At 43.4% G+C, this 16,102-nt stretch overlaps 1 protein-coding gene across 5 annotated transcripts in view; it reads left to right on the top strand.

Annotated features, from left to right (window-relative positions):
• LOC140197842 (vigilin-like) overlaps positions 1-16,102 on the top strand; it is a 269,622-nt gene that overhangs the window by 150,903 nt on the left and 102,617 nt on the right. For all 5 annotated transcript variants that reach the window (XM_072258336.1, XM_072258334.1, XM_072258337.1 and 2 more), the window contains one exon: positions 11,608-11,814. In XM_072258336.1, the coding sequence (XP_072114437.1) occupies positions 11,608-11,814 (207 nt within the window). The remainder of the gene's footprint in view (positions 1-11,607; positions 11,815-16,102) is intronic.

The following is a 16,102-nucleotide window of genomic DNA, read 5'->3' as shown; positions in this document are numbered from 1 at the left end:
CTTTCATGTCTTTATTGAATACATTGTTTGACCATTCACAGTCCAGGCTGGAAAAAGTATGTGAACCCTTGTATTTAATAACTGATAGAACATCCTTTAGCAGTGATAATCTCCACCAAACACTTCCTGTAGTTACTGATCAGACTTGCACAACGGCAAGGAGGAATTTTGACCATTCGTCGTTAGGTCGCATCTGGAATTTCCAGTTGGCAGACGATTTCCCTCCACGCCACTCTGTCCCAGCACTTGTCCACAACATCCCTAGTCTTGTCCAGCTTGGTCCAATCCTTGATGTTATTCAGCCACATTGTTCTTTGCCTTCCTCTTCCTTCCTTTCTTCCCCTCCCCATTTCCATATAGCAAGTCCGACAAGATGTTATCTCTCCGCGTAACGTGTCCACAATAAGCAACTTCTAACTTCATTATCTTCTCCAGCAATGTCCGTGGTCTATCAACTTCGGACAAAACCCTCTCATTTGAAACTTCCTCTACCCAGCTAATCTTCAACATTCGTTGATAGTACCACATTTCAAAAGCGTTAATTTGTTTCATGTCATCCTTCTTCAGGGTCCATGTTTCTGATCTGTACCTCAGCACTGACCATACGTAACACTTGAGGAAGCGGATTCTACTTTGGATATCTACATTCCGATTGCACAGTAGATCTTTTAGCTTCATGAACTGGGTCTTAGCCATACCTATTCTCCTTCTAATCTCAACTTCACATTGCCTGTCATCTGTCAGATAGCTGCCAAGATATTCAAATATTTGCACCTGTTCAATGTCTCGTCCATTCACTTGTAATGATACCATCATGAATGAGTCTTCAGTGTTTGTTTTGCTTACCACCATCTATTTTGTTTTCTTAGGGTTGATTTTAAGTCCATAGTCAAGGCTATCAACCCATATAAAACTGTTTCAGTTCATCAGTATTTCTGGGATACCTTGCATGAACAGCCCTCTTCAGATCATGCCACAGCATCTCAATAGAGTTAAGGTCTGGACTCTGACTTGTCCATTCAAGAACACAAGTTTTCTTCTTTTTAAACCATTCTGTTCTTGTTTTACTCTTGAGTTTCAGATTATTATCTTGGTGCATCATCCAACTTCAATTAAGCTTCAGGTGACAGACTGCTGCCCTGACATTCTTCTGTAAAGTGTCTTGATACAGTTTTTAATTCATTGTTCTCTCAACGATTGCAAGCTGTCCAAACCCTGAGGCAGCAAAGCAGTCCCAAACCATGATGCTCCTTCATCATGCTTCACAGTTGGGATGAGGTTTTTGTGTTGGTGTGCAGTGCCCTTTTTCCACCAAACATAGCAGTCTGCATTTTTTTTTTCTTTTTACCAGAATTAGGCCATTTGGCCCTTTGAATCTGCTCTGTCATTCGATCATGGCTGATCCTTTTTTCCCCCTCTTTAGCCTCGCTCCCTGGCCTTCTCCCTGTAACTTTTGATGCTGTGTCCAATCAAGAACCTATCAATCTCCACCTTAAATGCACCCAGCGACCTGGCCTCCACAGATGTCTGTGGTAACAAATTTCACAAGTTCAGCACTTTCTGGCTAAAGAAATTTCTCAGCATCTCTGTTTTAAATGGATGCCCCTCTAACCTGAAGTTGTGTGCTCATTCTAGACTCTCCCACGATGGGAAACATCCTTTCCACATCTACTCTGTCTAGGCCTTTCAACATTTGAAATGTTTCAATGAGATCCCCCCTTTATCCTTCTAAATTCCAGCAAGTACAGGCCCAGAGCTATCAAACATTCCTCGCATAATAACCCTTTCATTCCCAGAATAAGTCTTGTGAACCTCCTCTGAATCCTTTCTGATGCCAGCACATCTTTTCTGAGATGAGGAGCCTAAAACTGTTCACAGTACTCAAGGTGAGGCCTCACCAGTGCCTCATAAAGCCTCAGCATCACATTCCTGCTCTTGTATTCTAGAATTCTTGAAAGAATGCTAACATTGCATTTGCCTTCCTCACCACTGACTCAACCTTCAAGTTAACCTTTAGGGTGTTCTGCACAAGGACTCCCAAGTCCCTTTGCATCTCAGAGTTTTGGATTTTCTCCCCATTTAGAAAATAGTCTGCATATTTATTTCTACTGCCAAAGTGCATGACCATGCACTTTCCAACATTGTATTTCATTTGCTACTTTCTTACCCATTCTCTTTACCTCCTCACCCCGTCTATTTTCGCAGGGATCGTTCCCTCCATGATTCCTTGTCCGTTCGTCCCTCCACACTAATTTTTCTCCAGGCACATATCCCTGCAAGCAGCCAAAGTGCTACACCGCCTGCCCACCTCTTCCCTCACCTCTGTTGAGGGGCCCCAAACAGTCCTTCCAAGTGAGGCAACACTTCACCTGAAAATCTGCTAGGGCTGTCTATTGTGTCCAGTGCTCCCGATGTGGCATCCTCTACAATGGGGGACTGCTTCGCTGGACCGCCACAAAGTCTGCCGGTCCATGGCCTCTTCTTGTGCCAAGATGAGGCCACCCCCAGGATTGAGGAGCAACATCTTATATTCCGTCTGGGTAGCCTCCAACCTGATGGCAGGAATATCAATTTCTCCTTCCGGTTAAAAAAAAACCCTCCTCCAACCCTCTTCTTCTATTCCCCACTCGGACCTCTTACCTCTTCTCACCTGCCTATCACCTCCCTCCGAGTCTCCTCCTCCTTCCCTTTCTCCTATGGTCCACTCACCTCTCCTACCAGATTCCTTCCTCTCTAGCCCTTTATCTTTCCCACCCACCTGGGTTCACCAATCACCTTCTAGCTATCCTCCTTCCCCTCCCCCTGCCTTTTTATTCTGGCGTCTTCCCCCTTCCTTTCCTGTCCTGAAGAAGGGTCTTGGCCCGAAACATCAACTGATTATAGATGCTGCCTGACCTGCTAAGTTCCTCCAGTGTTTTGTGTATGTTGCAGTATTTCCAGTATCATGTTTCAGATTGACCAAAAACTGCACTACCTCTGATCTACCATTAATCCCCTTCACTAACTCTCTTGTTTCCTAGAGTAATATCACTTGGGTGTCTTATCCGACAACTGATCCTTGCTATTAATTCCCATTACCGTCTCAAGAGAAGATATTATTAATTGTGATTATTGGCAATGCAAGCCAGTGGGTTGGAACATGAGGCAGATGGCTCCCTGAGCCAGTGAAGAAAAATAGGTTTCAGCAACAGTCAGTCATTAAAATGAAGCTGACATCAATCCTTGTCTGTCAGCTAGGCTGACTGCTTTTCACATGCCCGTCATTCCATTCTGATTCCCCTCCCAGCTTTCTACACAGGGTTATCACTCACGCACAAATAAATAAACAATCTCCTTCGTAAGTCTCTGCTGAAGTAATTTTTATCCTCTTGGTGTCAACATTCAACATTTGGGGCAGCACGGTAGTGTAGTGGTTAGCACAGCGCAGGCAACCCAGGCGCAATTCCTGCTGCTGCCCGTATTGAGTTTGTATGTTCTCCCCGTGACCAACTGGATTTCCTCCAGGTGCTGCGGTTTCCTCCCACGGTCTAAAGACCTACCATTTGGTAGGTTAATGGTTCAGTGGTTCAATTTAACATCAGGGAATGTATGCAGTATACAACCTGAAATTCTTACTCTTCACAGACATCCACAAAACAGAAAAAAAATAAGAGAGGGAGGGCTTGCTTCCAGCCTGCACCTGGAGATAACGAAACACCAGGCCGGCAGAAGAGACTAATCTGCACTGTATGACAATAAGTACATCAATAAATAAAATTGAGAGTGTCATAGAGTTACACAGCACAGAAACAGGCCCTTCAGCCCAACACATCCATGCCAACCAAGGTGCCTACCTGAGCTTATCCGGTTTGCCTGCATTCGGCCCATATCCCTCTGAACCTTTCCCATCCAGTGTCTTTTAAATGTTGTACTTGTGCCCACCTCTATCTCTGGCAGATCATTCCACATATTCCTGGGTTGGACATAACAGGCGGCGCGGTAGCATAGTGGTTAGCACAACGCTTTACAGTACCAGCAGACACAGGTTCAAATCCCGCTGCAGCCTGTAAGGACTTTGTCCATTCTCCCCCTGACTGTGTGACTCCAGTTTTCCCCCCAAAGACGTACCATTTGGTAGGTTAATTGGTCATTGAAAATTGTCCTGTGTTTAAGCTTGGATTAAATTGGGGGATTGCTGGGTGGTGTGGCTGAAAGAGCTGGAGTATTTCAGTAAAATAAAATATCTTCTGGGGCTGGAGGACAGTCTGTGTCTGTGAGTGGGTGGGAGGGAAGAACAGCTCTTGTATTGCTGTTACTTTGTTGCTTGTGTTCAGTTTTTTTGCGTTCTGTGTTGTTCAGTGATATGGTGAGATATATGCACTTTGATAATAAGTTTACTTTGAACTTATTATATTAGCATTATTAGCATTATGGGCACGCTACGTTGGTGCCAGAATTTGAGGCGACACTTGTGGGCTGCCCCAGCGTATCCTCAGGTTGTGTTGGTTGTTAACACAAACAATGCATTTCACTGTGTGTTTTGATGCACACGTGATAAATAAATGAATCTGAATCCTCACAGTACATTTATTATTGAAGTATGTATGCAGCATACAACCCTGAGATTTGTCTTCCCCACAGACAGTCACAAAGAACCACAGAACCAACCCGTTCAAAGATAAACATCAATCATCAACCCCCCCCACCCCAAGCGCAAACAGCAACAAAAAAAATTAGCAGAAATGCAGAGTATAGAACACAAAATCAAGAGACATTATATTTCAATTCATTACAGCTCAGTGTTCATTATCAGCAGGCCACCCTGATTGAAAAATTGTCCAAAAAGAAACAAAAAGGAGTGACCAGAACACATCATAAACCTGAAATAGAGTGTAAATGTACAATCCACATCAATTAAACCTTGCTGCAGCACCATCTGCCAACAGCATCGAGGGAGAGAGAGAGAGATCACTAAAACGCAAGGATCTTCCCTCAGGAGCAGTGAGCTGGCTCTTCGCACTCATTTCAATGATTTCAATCTTCCTTGGTTCTTTAATCGGCGAGAGATGGAATCGATCATGGGCTGGCGCCCTGTCTCCCGGCTTCCCGGCCTCCATGCCGCACGCTTTGGCCGCAACCTCATGAAACACTCTCGGAGACAGCAAAATGCCAAATTGCCCGATCGGCCTGAAATCTCACCTCTGTGTGGGAAAACTTGTCCCTTGGATTCCTGTCACTCTATGCCCTCTAGTTTTGGAGTCCCCTATCTGGGGAGAAGACTGAAAACATTCATGATTTTGTGTACCTCTGTAAAGTCACTTACTGAGGGGCGCCTGGGAAATAACCCTAGTTTGATCCTGGCAAGATACACTGAACCTTCTCTGCACTTTCTAGCTTTATGAGATCCTTATAGCTGAGCAACCACAACCACACACAATACACCAACTGCTGTCTTATCTATAAGTAATCTTTTCCACCAAGGGGTCAGACTACAACTGGAGTGTTAAGGGTGAAAGGTAAGAAGTTTAGGGGGAACACAAGGGGTAACTTCTTCATTCAGAGAGTATTGAGTGTGTGGAATGAGCTGCCAGCGCAAAGTGGTGGATAAGATTTTGATTTCAAATTTCAGGAGAAGTTTGGATCGATACAGAGATAGGAGGGATGGTCCTAGAAGGTTATGGTCCTGGTACAGGTCAATAGGGCTATGCAGGTTTAATGGTTCAGCATGGTCTGAAGAGCTGTGGTTTTCTGTGACTACTTATACAACCGTATGTTGTAAACATTTAGAATTTAAATCCCATCTGGATGCACTTGTCTGTAAAAGGAATAAAAGAGAACTAAATATAAGAGCTCACAGTCCCACAAATCTTCCCCAACATTCAATATGATTGTAGCTGATGTGCCCAAGCCGCCAACTCCTTGTGGTCCTCAATTTCCCATCGTTTTGGAAAAAGAATTCTCCCTCCTTTAAAATGCCTTCAGTCATCTAACATTGATACATGTGCTTTTGTTCTTCCCTCTCTCTGCCGCAAGAATGATACCTCCCTCCCTCGTTAGAGAGAGAGCCTGTGGCATGTTGAAGTGTTGGAATGAAAAGTGGTTTTTGATGGACTCTAGATCATAGCCTCTTTGGGGATTTGATGTTCCTTGCAAGGTGGCCAATGGTTGGGGGCGATGCTGGTGCTTTTGCTGAAGCAGATGGGGGGGGATGGGTGGAGAGGGGGCTTTGGGGTTCTGACATTTTCCTATCATCCATTCATAGAGGGGCAGGTAATGTTGAATGGGCAAGAAAGTGGCAAATGAAATGCAATGTTAGAAAATACATGATCAAGCGCTTTGGCAGTAGAGATAAACGAGCAGACTATTTTCTACACAGGGAGAAAATCCCAAAATCTGGGATGCAGGGGGACTTGGGAGTCCTTGTGCAGAACACCCTAAAGGTTAATTTGCAGGCAGTGTCAGTGGTGAGGAAGGCGAATGCAATGTTAGCTTCCATTTCAAGAGGTGTAGGATATAAGAGCAGAGATGTGATGCTCGGGCTTTATTAGGCACTGGTGAGGCCTCATCTTGAATATTGTGAGCAGTTTTGGGCTCTTCAGCTACGAAAGGATGTGCTGACATTGGAGAGGGTTCAGAGGAGGTTCACAAGGATGATTCCAGGAAGGAAAAGGTTATCATATGAGGAACATTTGATAGCTCTAGGTCTGTACTGGCTGGAGTTTAGAAGGATGAGGGAGTGATCTCATTGAAACCTTTAGAATGTTGAAAGGCCAAGACAGAGTAGATGTGGAAAGGATGTTTCCCATGGTGGAGGAGTCTATCCTCAGCCTCAGGATAGAGGAGTGTTCATTTAAAACAGAGATGCCAAGAACTTTCTTTAGCCAGAGGGTGGTGAATTTGTGGAACTTATTATCACAGACAGCTGTTGTGGCAGGTCGTTGGGTATACTTAAGGCGGAGATTGATCGATTCTTGATTGGACATGGCATCAAAGGTTACAGGGAGAAGGCCAGGGAGTGAGGATGAGGAGGGGAAAAAAGGATCAGCCCTGGTAAAATGGCGCAGCAGACTCGACAAGCCAAATGGCCTAGTTCTGTTCTATGTTTTATGGTCTTATATTCTTTGAGGTTTTCTTCTGTTTCGTGGATGTGTGCAGAGAGTAAGAATTTCAGGTTGTATATTGTACACATTCTCTGATAGCAAATGGAACCTATAACCTTATAGAACAGGGAATTCAAGAAATTCACCAACATACATGAAAAGTTGTTCCTTGGTACCTTAGTTATAAATGCCTAGTTTCAGATTCATTTATTTACCAGATGTACATTGAAACTTATGGTGAAATGTGTCTTTTGCACTAACAGCCAACACTTAAAGATGTGCTGGGGGCAGCCCACAAGTGTCATCACACATTCCAGCACCAGTGCAGCATGCCCACAATGCTCAGCATGACAACACAGAACACAACGCTCTACTATAGAGGTTACCTGGCTTCAATTCCCACCGCTGTCTGTAAAGAGTTTGTACATTCTCCCTGTGATTGTGTGGGTTTCCTCCGGGTGCTCCGATTTCCTCCCACAGTCCAAAGACGGACAAGTTGGTAGGATAACTGGCCTTTGGCTCAAAGGGTCGGAAGGGCCTATTCTGCGCTGTGCTCAATAAGTAAACAATAAACAAACAACAACATCAAAACAACTCCCTTTCCTTTCCACCCACCCACTCACGCACGCACACACGCACAGACAGCCCTCCAACCCCAAAAACAGTTCTCCAGGGATTTTTCAGACAATGAGCCTCTGGTTTCTCCAGCGGTTTCTCAGTTTCATAGACCCGTCAGCCATCAAGCTTCAATGACCCCCTTACCTTGTAAATATGTCCCCTCATTTGAGACTCTCCTGCCATTGAAACCATTGCAGCAACTACCTTGTTGTGATCAGTAGTGTCCAAGATGTCTTCAAGGAACTGTGCCTCAGGAAAGTGGTGTCCATCATTAAGGACCCCTTTCACCTAGGACATGCCCTGTTCTCATTGCTACCATCAGGAAGGAGGTACAGAAGCCTAACACCACATACTTAACAATTCAGGAACGGCTTCTTCCCTTCTGCCATGTGATTTCTAAATGGACATTAAAACCATGAATGCTACCTCATTACTTTGTTTTTTACACTACTTATTTTGTTTTAACTAATATACATATATGCTTACCGTAATTTACATTTTTTCTATATTTATCATGTATTGCATTGTACTGCTGCTGCAAAGTTAACAAATTTCACAACATATGCCAATGATATTAAAATTCTTCCAAACTCCAAACAATGCATATCAAACTTCTGTAGCCATTGGTGACAGGGCAGCCCCCTTATCCCAGAGCAGCAAATGGTCTAGAGCAGGGGTCTTAACCTATGTTAACCATGGACCCCTTTGGCAGTCTAGTGAAGCCTATGGACCCCTTCTCAGAATAATGTACTTAAATATAGAAAATAAAATACACAAGGTTACAAGAGAAACCGATTGTATTGAAATAGTTTTCAAAATACTAAAACAAGTTTGTGATATAGTACTATATGTGCTTCTTTATAACACATTAACAAGTGATGACTGTGCAATAAACAATATTTTGAGATATTTGTAACAACTGCAATGTGATATGAAAATATCTGTGATTTCTGTTGGTGACAAAGTTACAGGTACTGCTAATACTACTGTGGTTTGTTATCTACATTCATCATTGAAGAAAATTCTAAATTTCAGTTAGAGGCTAGTGAAAATAAAGATGTGTATTTCTTCCCATCCAAGTTCATGGATCCCCTGGAATCTATCCACATACCTCAGGTTAAGAACCCTTGACCTATCACAAATGTGAGGAAATCTGTAAATGCTGGAAATCCAAAGCAATGCCACACAAAATGCCAGAGGGACTCAGCAGGCCAGACAGCATCTATGGAAAAGAGTAAACAGTCTATGTTTTGGGCCGTCCTGAAGAAGGGTCTCAGCCCTTGATCTAGAGAAACTCAGCAAGGTGAGCAGTGACTGTGGGGACGAAGTAATTGCAGGGCTTCGAACAAGCTCTGCCTATTCTGTGCACACCCCCGCCCCCCCCGCCCCACAGTTACTGCTTGACCTGCTGAATTTCTCCAGATTGCGGTCTTCTGTGTCCCCTCTCATTCCAGAACTTGGCCTCATTAATCTTTTCAGGATCACCTCCAACACTAATATATCCTTCCGTAAGACTACAAGACGCCCTTCGTCAGGACGGCCCAATACATAACCTGTTTACTCTTTTCAGTAGATGCTGTCTGGCCTGCTGAGTCCCTCCAGCATTTTGTTTTGTATTTCCAGTATTTGCAGATTTTCTCACGTTTGTGATAGGAGCAGAAAGATGTTCGGCCCGTTGAGTCTGCTCCACCATTCCATGTTGGCTGATTTATTATCCCTCTCAACCCCATTCTCCTGCCTGCTCCCCATAACCCTTACTAATCAAGAACTTGTCAACTTCTGTTTTAAAGAACACGCTTCCTTGGATAAGGAAACCAAAACAGCACACAGTTCTGAAGGTGTGGTCTCACCAAGCTCCTGTATGACTGCAGCAACCTCTGCTCCTATCTTCAAATCTCCTTACTATGAAGGGGACCATCCCATCTGCCTTTTTAACTGCCTGCTGAACATGGAGTTTACTTACTTACTGGTGTACAACAACATCCCAGTTCCGTGGCATCTCCTCTTTTCCCAATCTAACACCTTTCGGATAAAGTGTCATCAAGCAAATTGCTGAAGTAGATAAGCCTCACGTCTATCCACCGTATTTTGCATCTGCCCACAGCTTAGTGGTTAATGAGACACTATTACAGCTTGGGGCGTCAGAGGTTAGAGTACATTTCCAGCACTCTCTGTAAAGGGTTTGCAAATTCTCTCTATGAAGACTTGGTTTTCCTCCCACAGTTCTAAATTGGTCATTGATCATTGTAAATTGTCCCGCAATTCTTCTTGTTGGGGCCTTTAGCTCCCAGTGGCGCATCGGCTGTTGATGACCTCACATCTCCATTGTCCAAAGCCGATGGTGTGGTTGGAGTTCATCAGTGTTTCTGTAATCGATTGTATCTGCTGTACAGGGGTTTGACCCATACAGCTTCACCAGAGCCCTGTTCCACTTCTCATGACAAGAACGTAGGGGTGGGCTTTGAGAGGCATCCTGTGATTAGGCTAGGGTTAAATAGGTGATTCGTTGGGTGGCAGAGCTCATTGAGCTGGAAGGGCTTGTTCTGTGCCTGATCTCTAAATAAATAAATAAACCACTCTGGAGCTTCTCTGCATCCACCTCATGGCTCACAGCACCACCCGGCTCTGTAATGTTTACAAACCTAGGATAGAATTCACTTCTCTCATCCTAATCACTCAGAGCGATTGTGAACAGCTGGAAGGGAAGAGATTTCAAAAGTCAAAGTAAATTTATTGGTCTGGACCACAAATTTTTTTGGAAAATGTTACTCCCTCAGATTTTTTTTTGGTTATGAGAGACTGCTTGACCATATATAATATCAGACAACTTGTATCACATCGCAATTTAGAGAAACAGGAAATTAACTTTCATTGAATACAATGCATTTAATTGCATAGCAATGCTGACGCTTTGCAGTAGTCCAACTAAGCTAAAAATGTTTTGTTGATAATTTTCTTTTGTACTCAGTGTCTGAGGCTTCTTGCTTAAGTGTCCAACAATAATCGTCAGTATTGCTGGATTCCAGTTGCCCTGGTACTGTTTCTCCGTGTCCTGGTGAAAGCGTTCGCCATGCTTGTCACTGACAGTGCCAAGATTTGCAGGGAAGAAGTCTAAATGGGCATGCAACAAATTTAAGGAGCCTAGGCTTTGTCTTGGTCGCCAATTTTACTCCCAAAGTAGAGCACATAGGTGTTTTAAATGAGAGGAGTCCTGCTCTGTCTTTGACATTTAAGCACATACTCGCCACAAATATAACAGAAAGTATCCTGGCTATTGCACCATTGTTGAGACATTTTGATATTACAAATAGTTCTGAAAAAACTTAATTGTAATGAGTACACACAATATACTATGCACTTAGAGCACCTGCATCAATGTGTTCGCAAACCGATATACATGTAAACGCAATGCATAAACAGTGTGTGCATAATATAGCCTTTTATAGCCTTTCTAGAAACTATCCTGCCTAAGCGTGCCTGCACTTTTCAGTTTACATTGGGCACCATTTTAATTGACTTGAATTTTGAATTGAAATAAGAAATATAGGGAATTACAAAAAAATGGTGTATGATATGGAAATTTCACGTTCAGCGGCCCCAACTCCATTTGATACTCCTAAAAGTATTCAGGAAGCAATTCCTTTGTTGTTCAGCATTATCAAAGTGCTTATATGTCACAACACTCTACCGTGAAATTCATTTCCTTAAATGAGGGTGATATGAGCTGTGCGTTGTAGTCCAGGCAATGTATCTGTAGCTGATGGATGGCTTTCCCAATAGAATTGCCATCTTTTCAGTACCAATGTCTAAGTGGAAAGCAAGTGAAATAATGTTTCTGCACCAGCACAGTCTTCTGACGAGAGGATTGAGCCGCTGCTCACTGCATCACTGCTCTCTTGTACCTCTTCAGGCTTCAGCTACTGTTATCATACCAAAAGAACACCATCGGTTTGTCATCGGCAAGAACGGCGAAAAGCTGCAGGAGCTAGAACTGAAGACAGCCACCAAAATCAACATCCCTCGGCCGGATGACCCCAGCAACCAAATCAAGATCACAGGGACGAAGGAGGGTATTGAGAAGTCTCGGCACGAAATTCTGCTTATCTCTGCAGAGCAGGTACACATTTCCTGTTGAATTACTATATTTCATGTTTGTTCTGACACTTACTGTACTTCATAGACTGAATTGTGGCTGCTATTCTCCTGAGGTACTGATATGCTATCCTTCTGGCATCCCATTATAGAATGGGAAGGGGGAGAATTGCTCAAATTAAATTTTATTATCTAAGTACCTATATGTCACCACATACAACCCTGAGGTTCATTTTCCTGCAGGTATAATCAACAAATCTATAGAATAGTAACTACAACAGGATCAATGAAAGATCAACCAGAGTGCAAAAGACAACAGACTGTGCAAATGCAAATATAAATAAATAACAAGAACAACGAGAGAATGAGTTAAAGAGTCCTTAAAGTGAGATCATTGGTTGTGGGAACATCTCAATGGATGGGCAAGTGAGTGTAGTTATCCCCTTTTATTCAAGAGCTTGATGTAGTAACTGTTCTTGAACCTGCTGGTGCGAATCCTGAGGCTCCTATACCTTCTACCTGTAGGCATCTGTGAGAAAAGAGCATGTCCTGTGTGGTGGGGTTCTCTGATGATGGACGCTGCTTTACTACTATTGTGTCCCTTATAGATGCGCTCAATGGTTGGGAGGGCTTTACTTGTGATGTACTGGACTGAATCCACTGTCTTTTGTAGGAGCTTCCATTCAAAGACATTGATGTTTGCATACCAGGCCGTGATGCAGCCAGTCAATATGCTGTCCACTGCACATCTATAGAAGTTTGTCGAAGTTTTAGCTATCATGCTGAATCTGCGCAAACTCCTAAGGAAGTAGAGACGCTGCCGTGCTTTCCTCGGAATTGCACTTATGTGCTAGGTCCACGACAGATCCTCTGAAATAGTAACACCCAGGAATTTAAAGTCACTAACTCCCTCCTCCTCTGATCCTACAATGAAGACTACCTCATGGACCTCTGGTTTCCCTCTCCTGAAGTCTACAATCAGTTCCTTAGTCTAGCTGACATTGAGTGAGAGGTTGCTGTTATGACACCACTCAGCCAAATTTTCAATCTCCCTCCTGTATGCTGATTCATCACCACCTTTGAATTGGCCCCCAACAGTGCTGTCATCAGCAAACTTGAATATGGCATTGGAGTTGAATTTGGTAAACTTGAAAATGACATTGAAGGTTGGAACCATTGCTTCCACTCCTTGCCAAAAAACACCCTGTTCCCTTGCCACCCATTAGATCCTGCCGCTTGGCCACTCTCTCAGACTGTCCCAGAGTTTCAAACCCTTTTGTGCCTGGGCCATGCCCTCATCTTCCCCCAGGCTCCAAACTCCAGAACCCACTCCCTAAACCTCTACACCCTTCCTCCATGGATAGTATTTTGATCTCCTGTCCTTCCAGTTCCCATCTTTGTAGTGTGTCCTGCTTAACATTCATGAGATAAATCTTGGAACATCTCTTTTCAGTAGAATGTGCTGTCGTTACTGAACATAAGACCATAAGATATGGGAACAGAATTAGGCTACTTGGCCCATCGTGTCTGCTCCACCATTTCATTATGGCAGATCCATTTTCCCTCACAGCCCAATCCCCTGCCATCTTCCTATATCCCTTCATGCCCTGACTACTGAAGAATCTATTAACCTCTGCCTTAAATATACATAAAGATTTGGCTCCACAGTTGCCTGTGGCAATGAATTCCACAGATTGACCACTCTCTGGCTAAAGAAATTCTCACTCATCTCTGTTCTAAAAGGACATCCTTCTATTATGAGGCTGCGTTCTCTGGTCTTTGTCTGCCCCACCATAGGAAATGTCCTCTCCACGTCCACTCTATCGAGGCCTTTCAACATTCGATAGGTTTCACTTAAACCCCTCCCCCCATTCTTCTGAATTCGAGAGAGTACAGACCCAGAGCCATCAAACGCTCCTCATATGGTAACCCTTTAATTCCTGGAATAATTTTTGTGAACCTCCTTTGAACCCTCTTCAATATCAGCACATCCTTTCTTAAATAAGGGGCCGAAAACTGCTCGTAATGCTCCAAGTAAGGCCTCACCAGTGCCTTATAAAGCCTCAACTCAACATGATGAATATAAGCCACTAGTTGCACCCTGTCCTTGAGCACAAGAGCTGGGATTTCATGTTACAGCCGTACAAGACGTAAGCAAGACTGTACCTGGAATATTGTGCACAATCTGGCTGCCTTTCGACAAGGAGGATGGGATTAAGCTGGGAAGGGTGCAGAAAGATTCACAAGGTTGTTTCAGGGACTAGAAGGTCTGAGAGACTGGGTAGTCTGGGACTATTTTTTGGAGCTGAGAAGACTGAAGGATGACCTTATGGAGGCTTACAAAATTATGAGGTTCATATTAAAGTTCAAAGAAAATTGTGGTCAAAATACAGAATGCGTATGTTACCAATATGAGATTCGTTTTCTTTTAGGCATTTACAGAGAAAAGAGAAGTGCAATAGAATTTTACTAAAGTCGACACACAAATGGACAAAGGCTGATAAGATAAAATGGATTGTCACAGTATTTTTCCCCCAGTGTGGGGAAGTGGGCACAGGTTTTAGGTGAGAGTGGAAAGATTCAAAGGGGACCTGAGAGGGAAGTTTCTCAGAATGGTGGGTATATAGAATGAGCTGTCAGTGGAACTAGTAGAGGCAGGTGCGATTACAATGTTTATAAGATATTTAGACAGGTTGACTGATAGGAAGGGTTTAGAGAAGTGTAGGAATAATCCAGCAAATGGGATTACCTCAGGAAGTCTTCCTGGTTGGCATGGAGATGGGCTGAAGGTGCTGTTTGTGTGCTGCATAACCCTATGACAGTATGAACTTCTTCACCAGAGAGTGTTTTGAGTTTAAAAACAACACCAACTTAGGGGGTAATGAAGGCAAGTACTCTCCCAGTATTATAAAGTTACCCAGGCAAGCGCTAGAATCATCAAGGCACAGAAGGCTGTAAACCAAGAGTTGGCAATTGGGATGAATATAGATGGGTATTTGAAGAAGGCCTTAAAATCAGTTGCTCAGGCAGTTGGAGCTCATTAGCCATGCTTGGCAGCTCATCTAGAAGAAAGAGAACTCGGATCTCAAACCTATGCTGCCTTGCGGCTATAGCCAATCATGGAGAAGGCTTCAGGATTAAAAACTGAGGCAAAAATCCAGAGCCAGAGTTCTAAAGGCAGTCCTGCGTTTAGTTCAACTCCTGCAATGCTGCTGGTGGCCAAACTGTATCAGTCCCTGACATTCCTTTGGGTTTGCCAGATGCATAGAGAAACAGAGCTTGCTACATGGGCGACAGCTTGCTCTCCATATTGTACTGCTCTGGCCTTTGTATCTAGACAGCTAGGACACAACATCTGTGGTCAACCCAAATCGACAGAGGCCTCAATATTTGATGAGTGGCATGGACCTGGTGGTCCAGAGTCTGTTTTGTGGCTCTTTGATGCCTCTCTGGCTGATATTTCTGGCTAGGATTCATGCACTGAAGTTTGGTGGGATTTGATTTGCAAGTGTTTGTCCTTACAGAATTTTCTCATAGAAGCAATGGTATAAAATGGCTCTGTAAAATCTATTTAACAGATGAAAAGTATTGAGTACAGGAGATGGGATGTTGTGTTGAAGTTGTATAAGAAATTGGTGAGGCCTAATTTAGAGTATTGTGTGCAATTTTGGTCACCCAACTACAGGAAAGATGTAAATAAGTTTGAAAGGGTACAGGGAAAATTGACAAGGATGTTGAAAGATCTGGAGGACCTGAGTTATAAGGAAAGATTGAATAGGCTAGGAATTTATTCTTTGGAATGTAGAAGATCTAAGAGGAGATTTGATAGATAAAATTACGAGGGATATAGATACAGACAAGCTTTGTCCACTGCGTTTGTGTGGAACTATAACCAGAGGTCATGGGTTAAGGGTGAAAGATGAAAAGTTTAAGGGGAAAGTTAGGGGAAGCCTCTTCACTCAGAGGGTCGTGAGAGTGTGGAACAAGTTTCAAGCACAAGTGGTGCATGTGAGCCCGATTTCAATGTTAAAGAGAAGCTTGGATAGGTACATGGATGGTAGAAGTTTAGAGGGATATGGACCCAATGCAGGCTGATGGGCGTTGGCAGTTTAAATAGTTAAGTGCGGAATAAGTGGCTGAAGGGCCTGTTTCTGTGTTGTTCTTTTCTTTGACTCTATGAAAATGTGTCATCCAAAATGGTGGGAGAAGTCAGCAGGTCAGGTTGCATGTATGGAAATAAATAAAGAGTTGACATTTCGTGCTGAGATCCTTCATCAGGATTGGAAAGGAAGTGGGAAGAAGTCAGAATAAGA

This window comes from Mobula birostris, chromosome 5 (genome assembly GCF_030028105.1).
Source record: "Mobula birostris isolate sMobBir1 chromosome 5, sMobBir1.hap1, whole genome shotgun sequence".
NCBI lineage: Eukaryota > Metazoa > Chordata > Chondrichthyes > Myliobatiformes > Myliobatidae > Mobula > Mobula birostris.
Note: the sequence above shows the minus strand (reverse complement) of the source record. Positions and strands in the feature narration are given on the sequence as shown.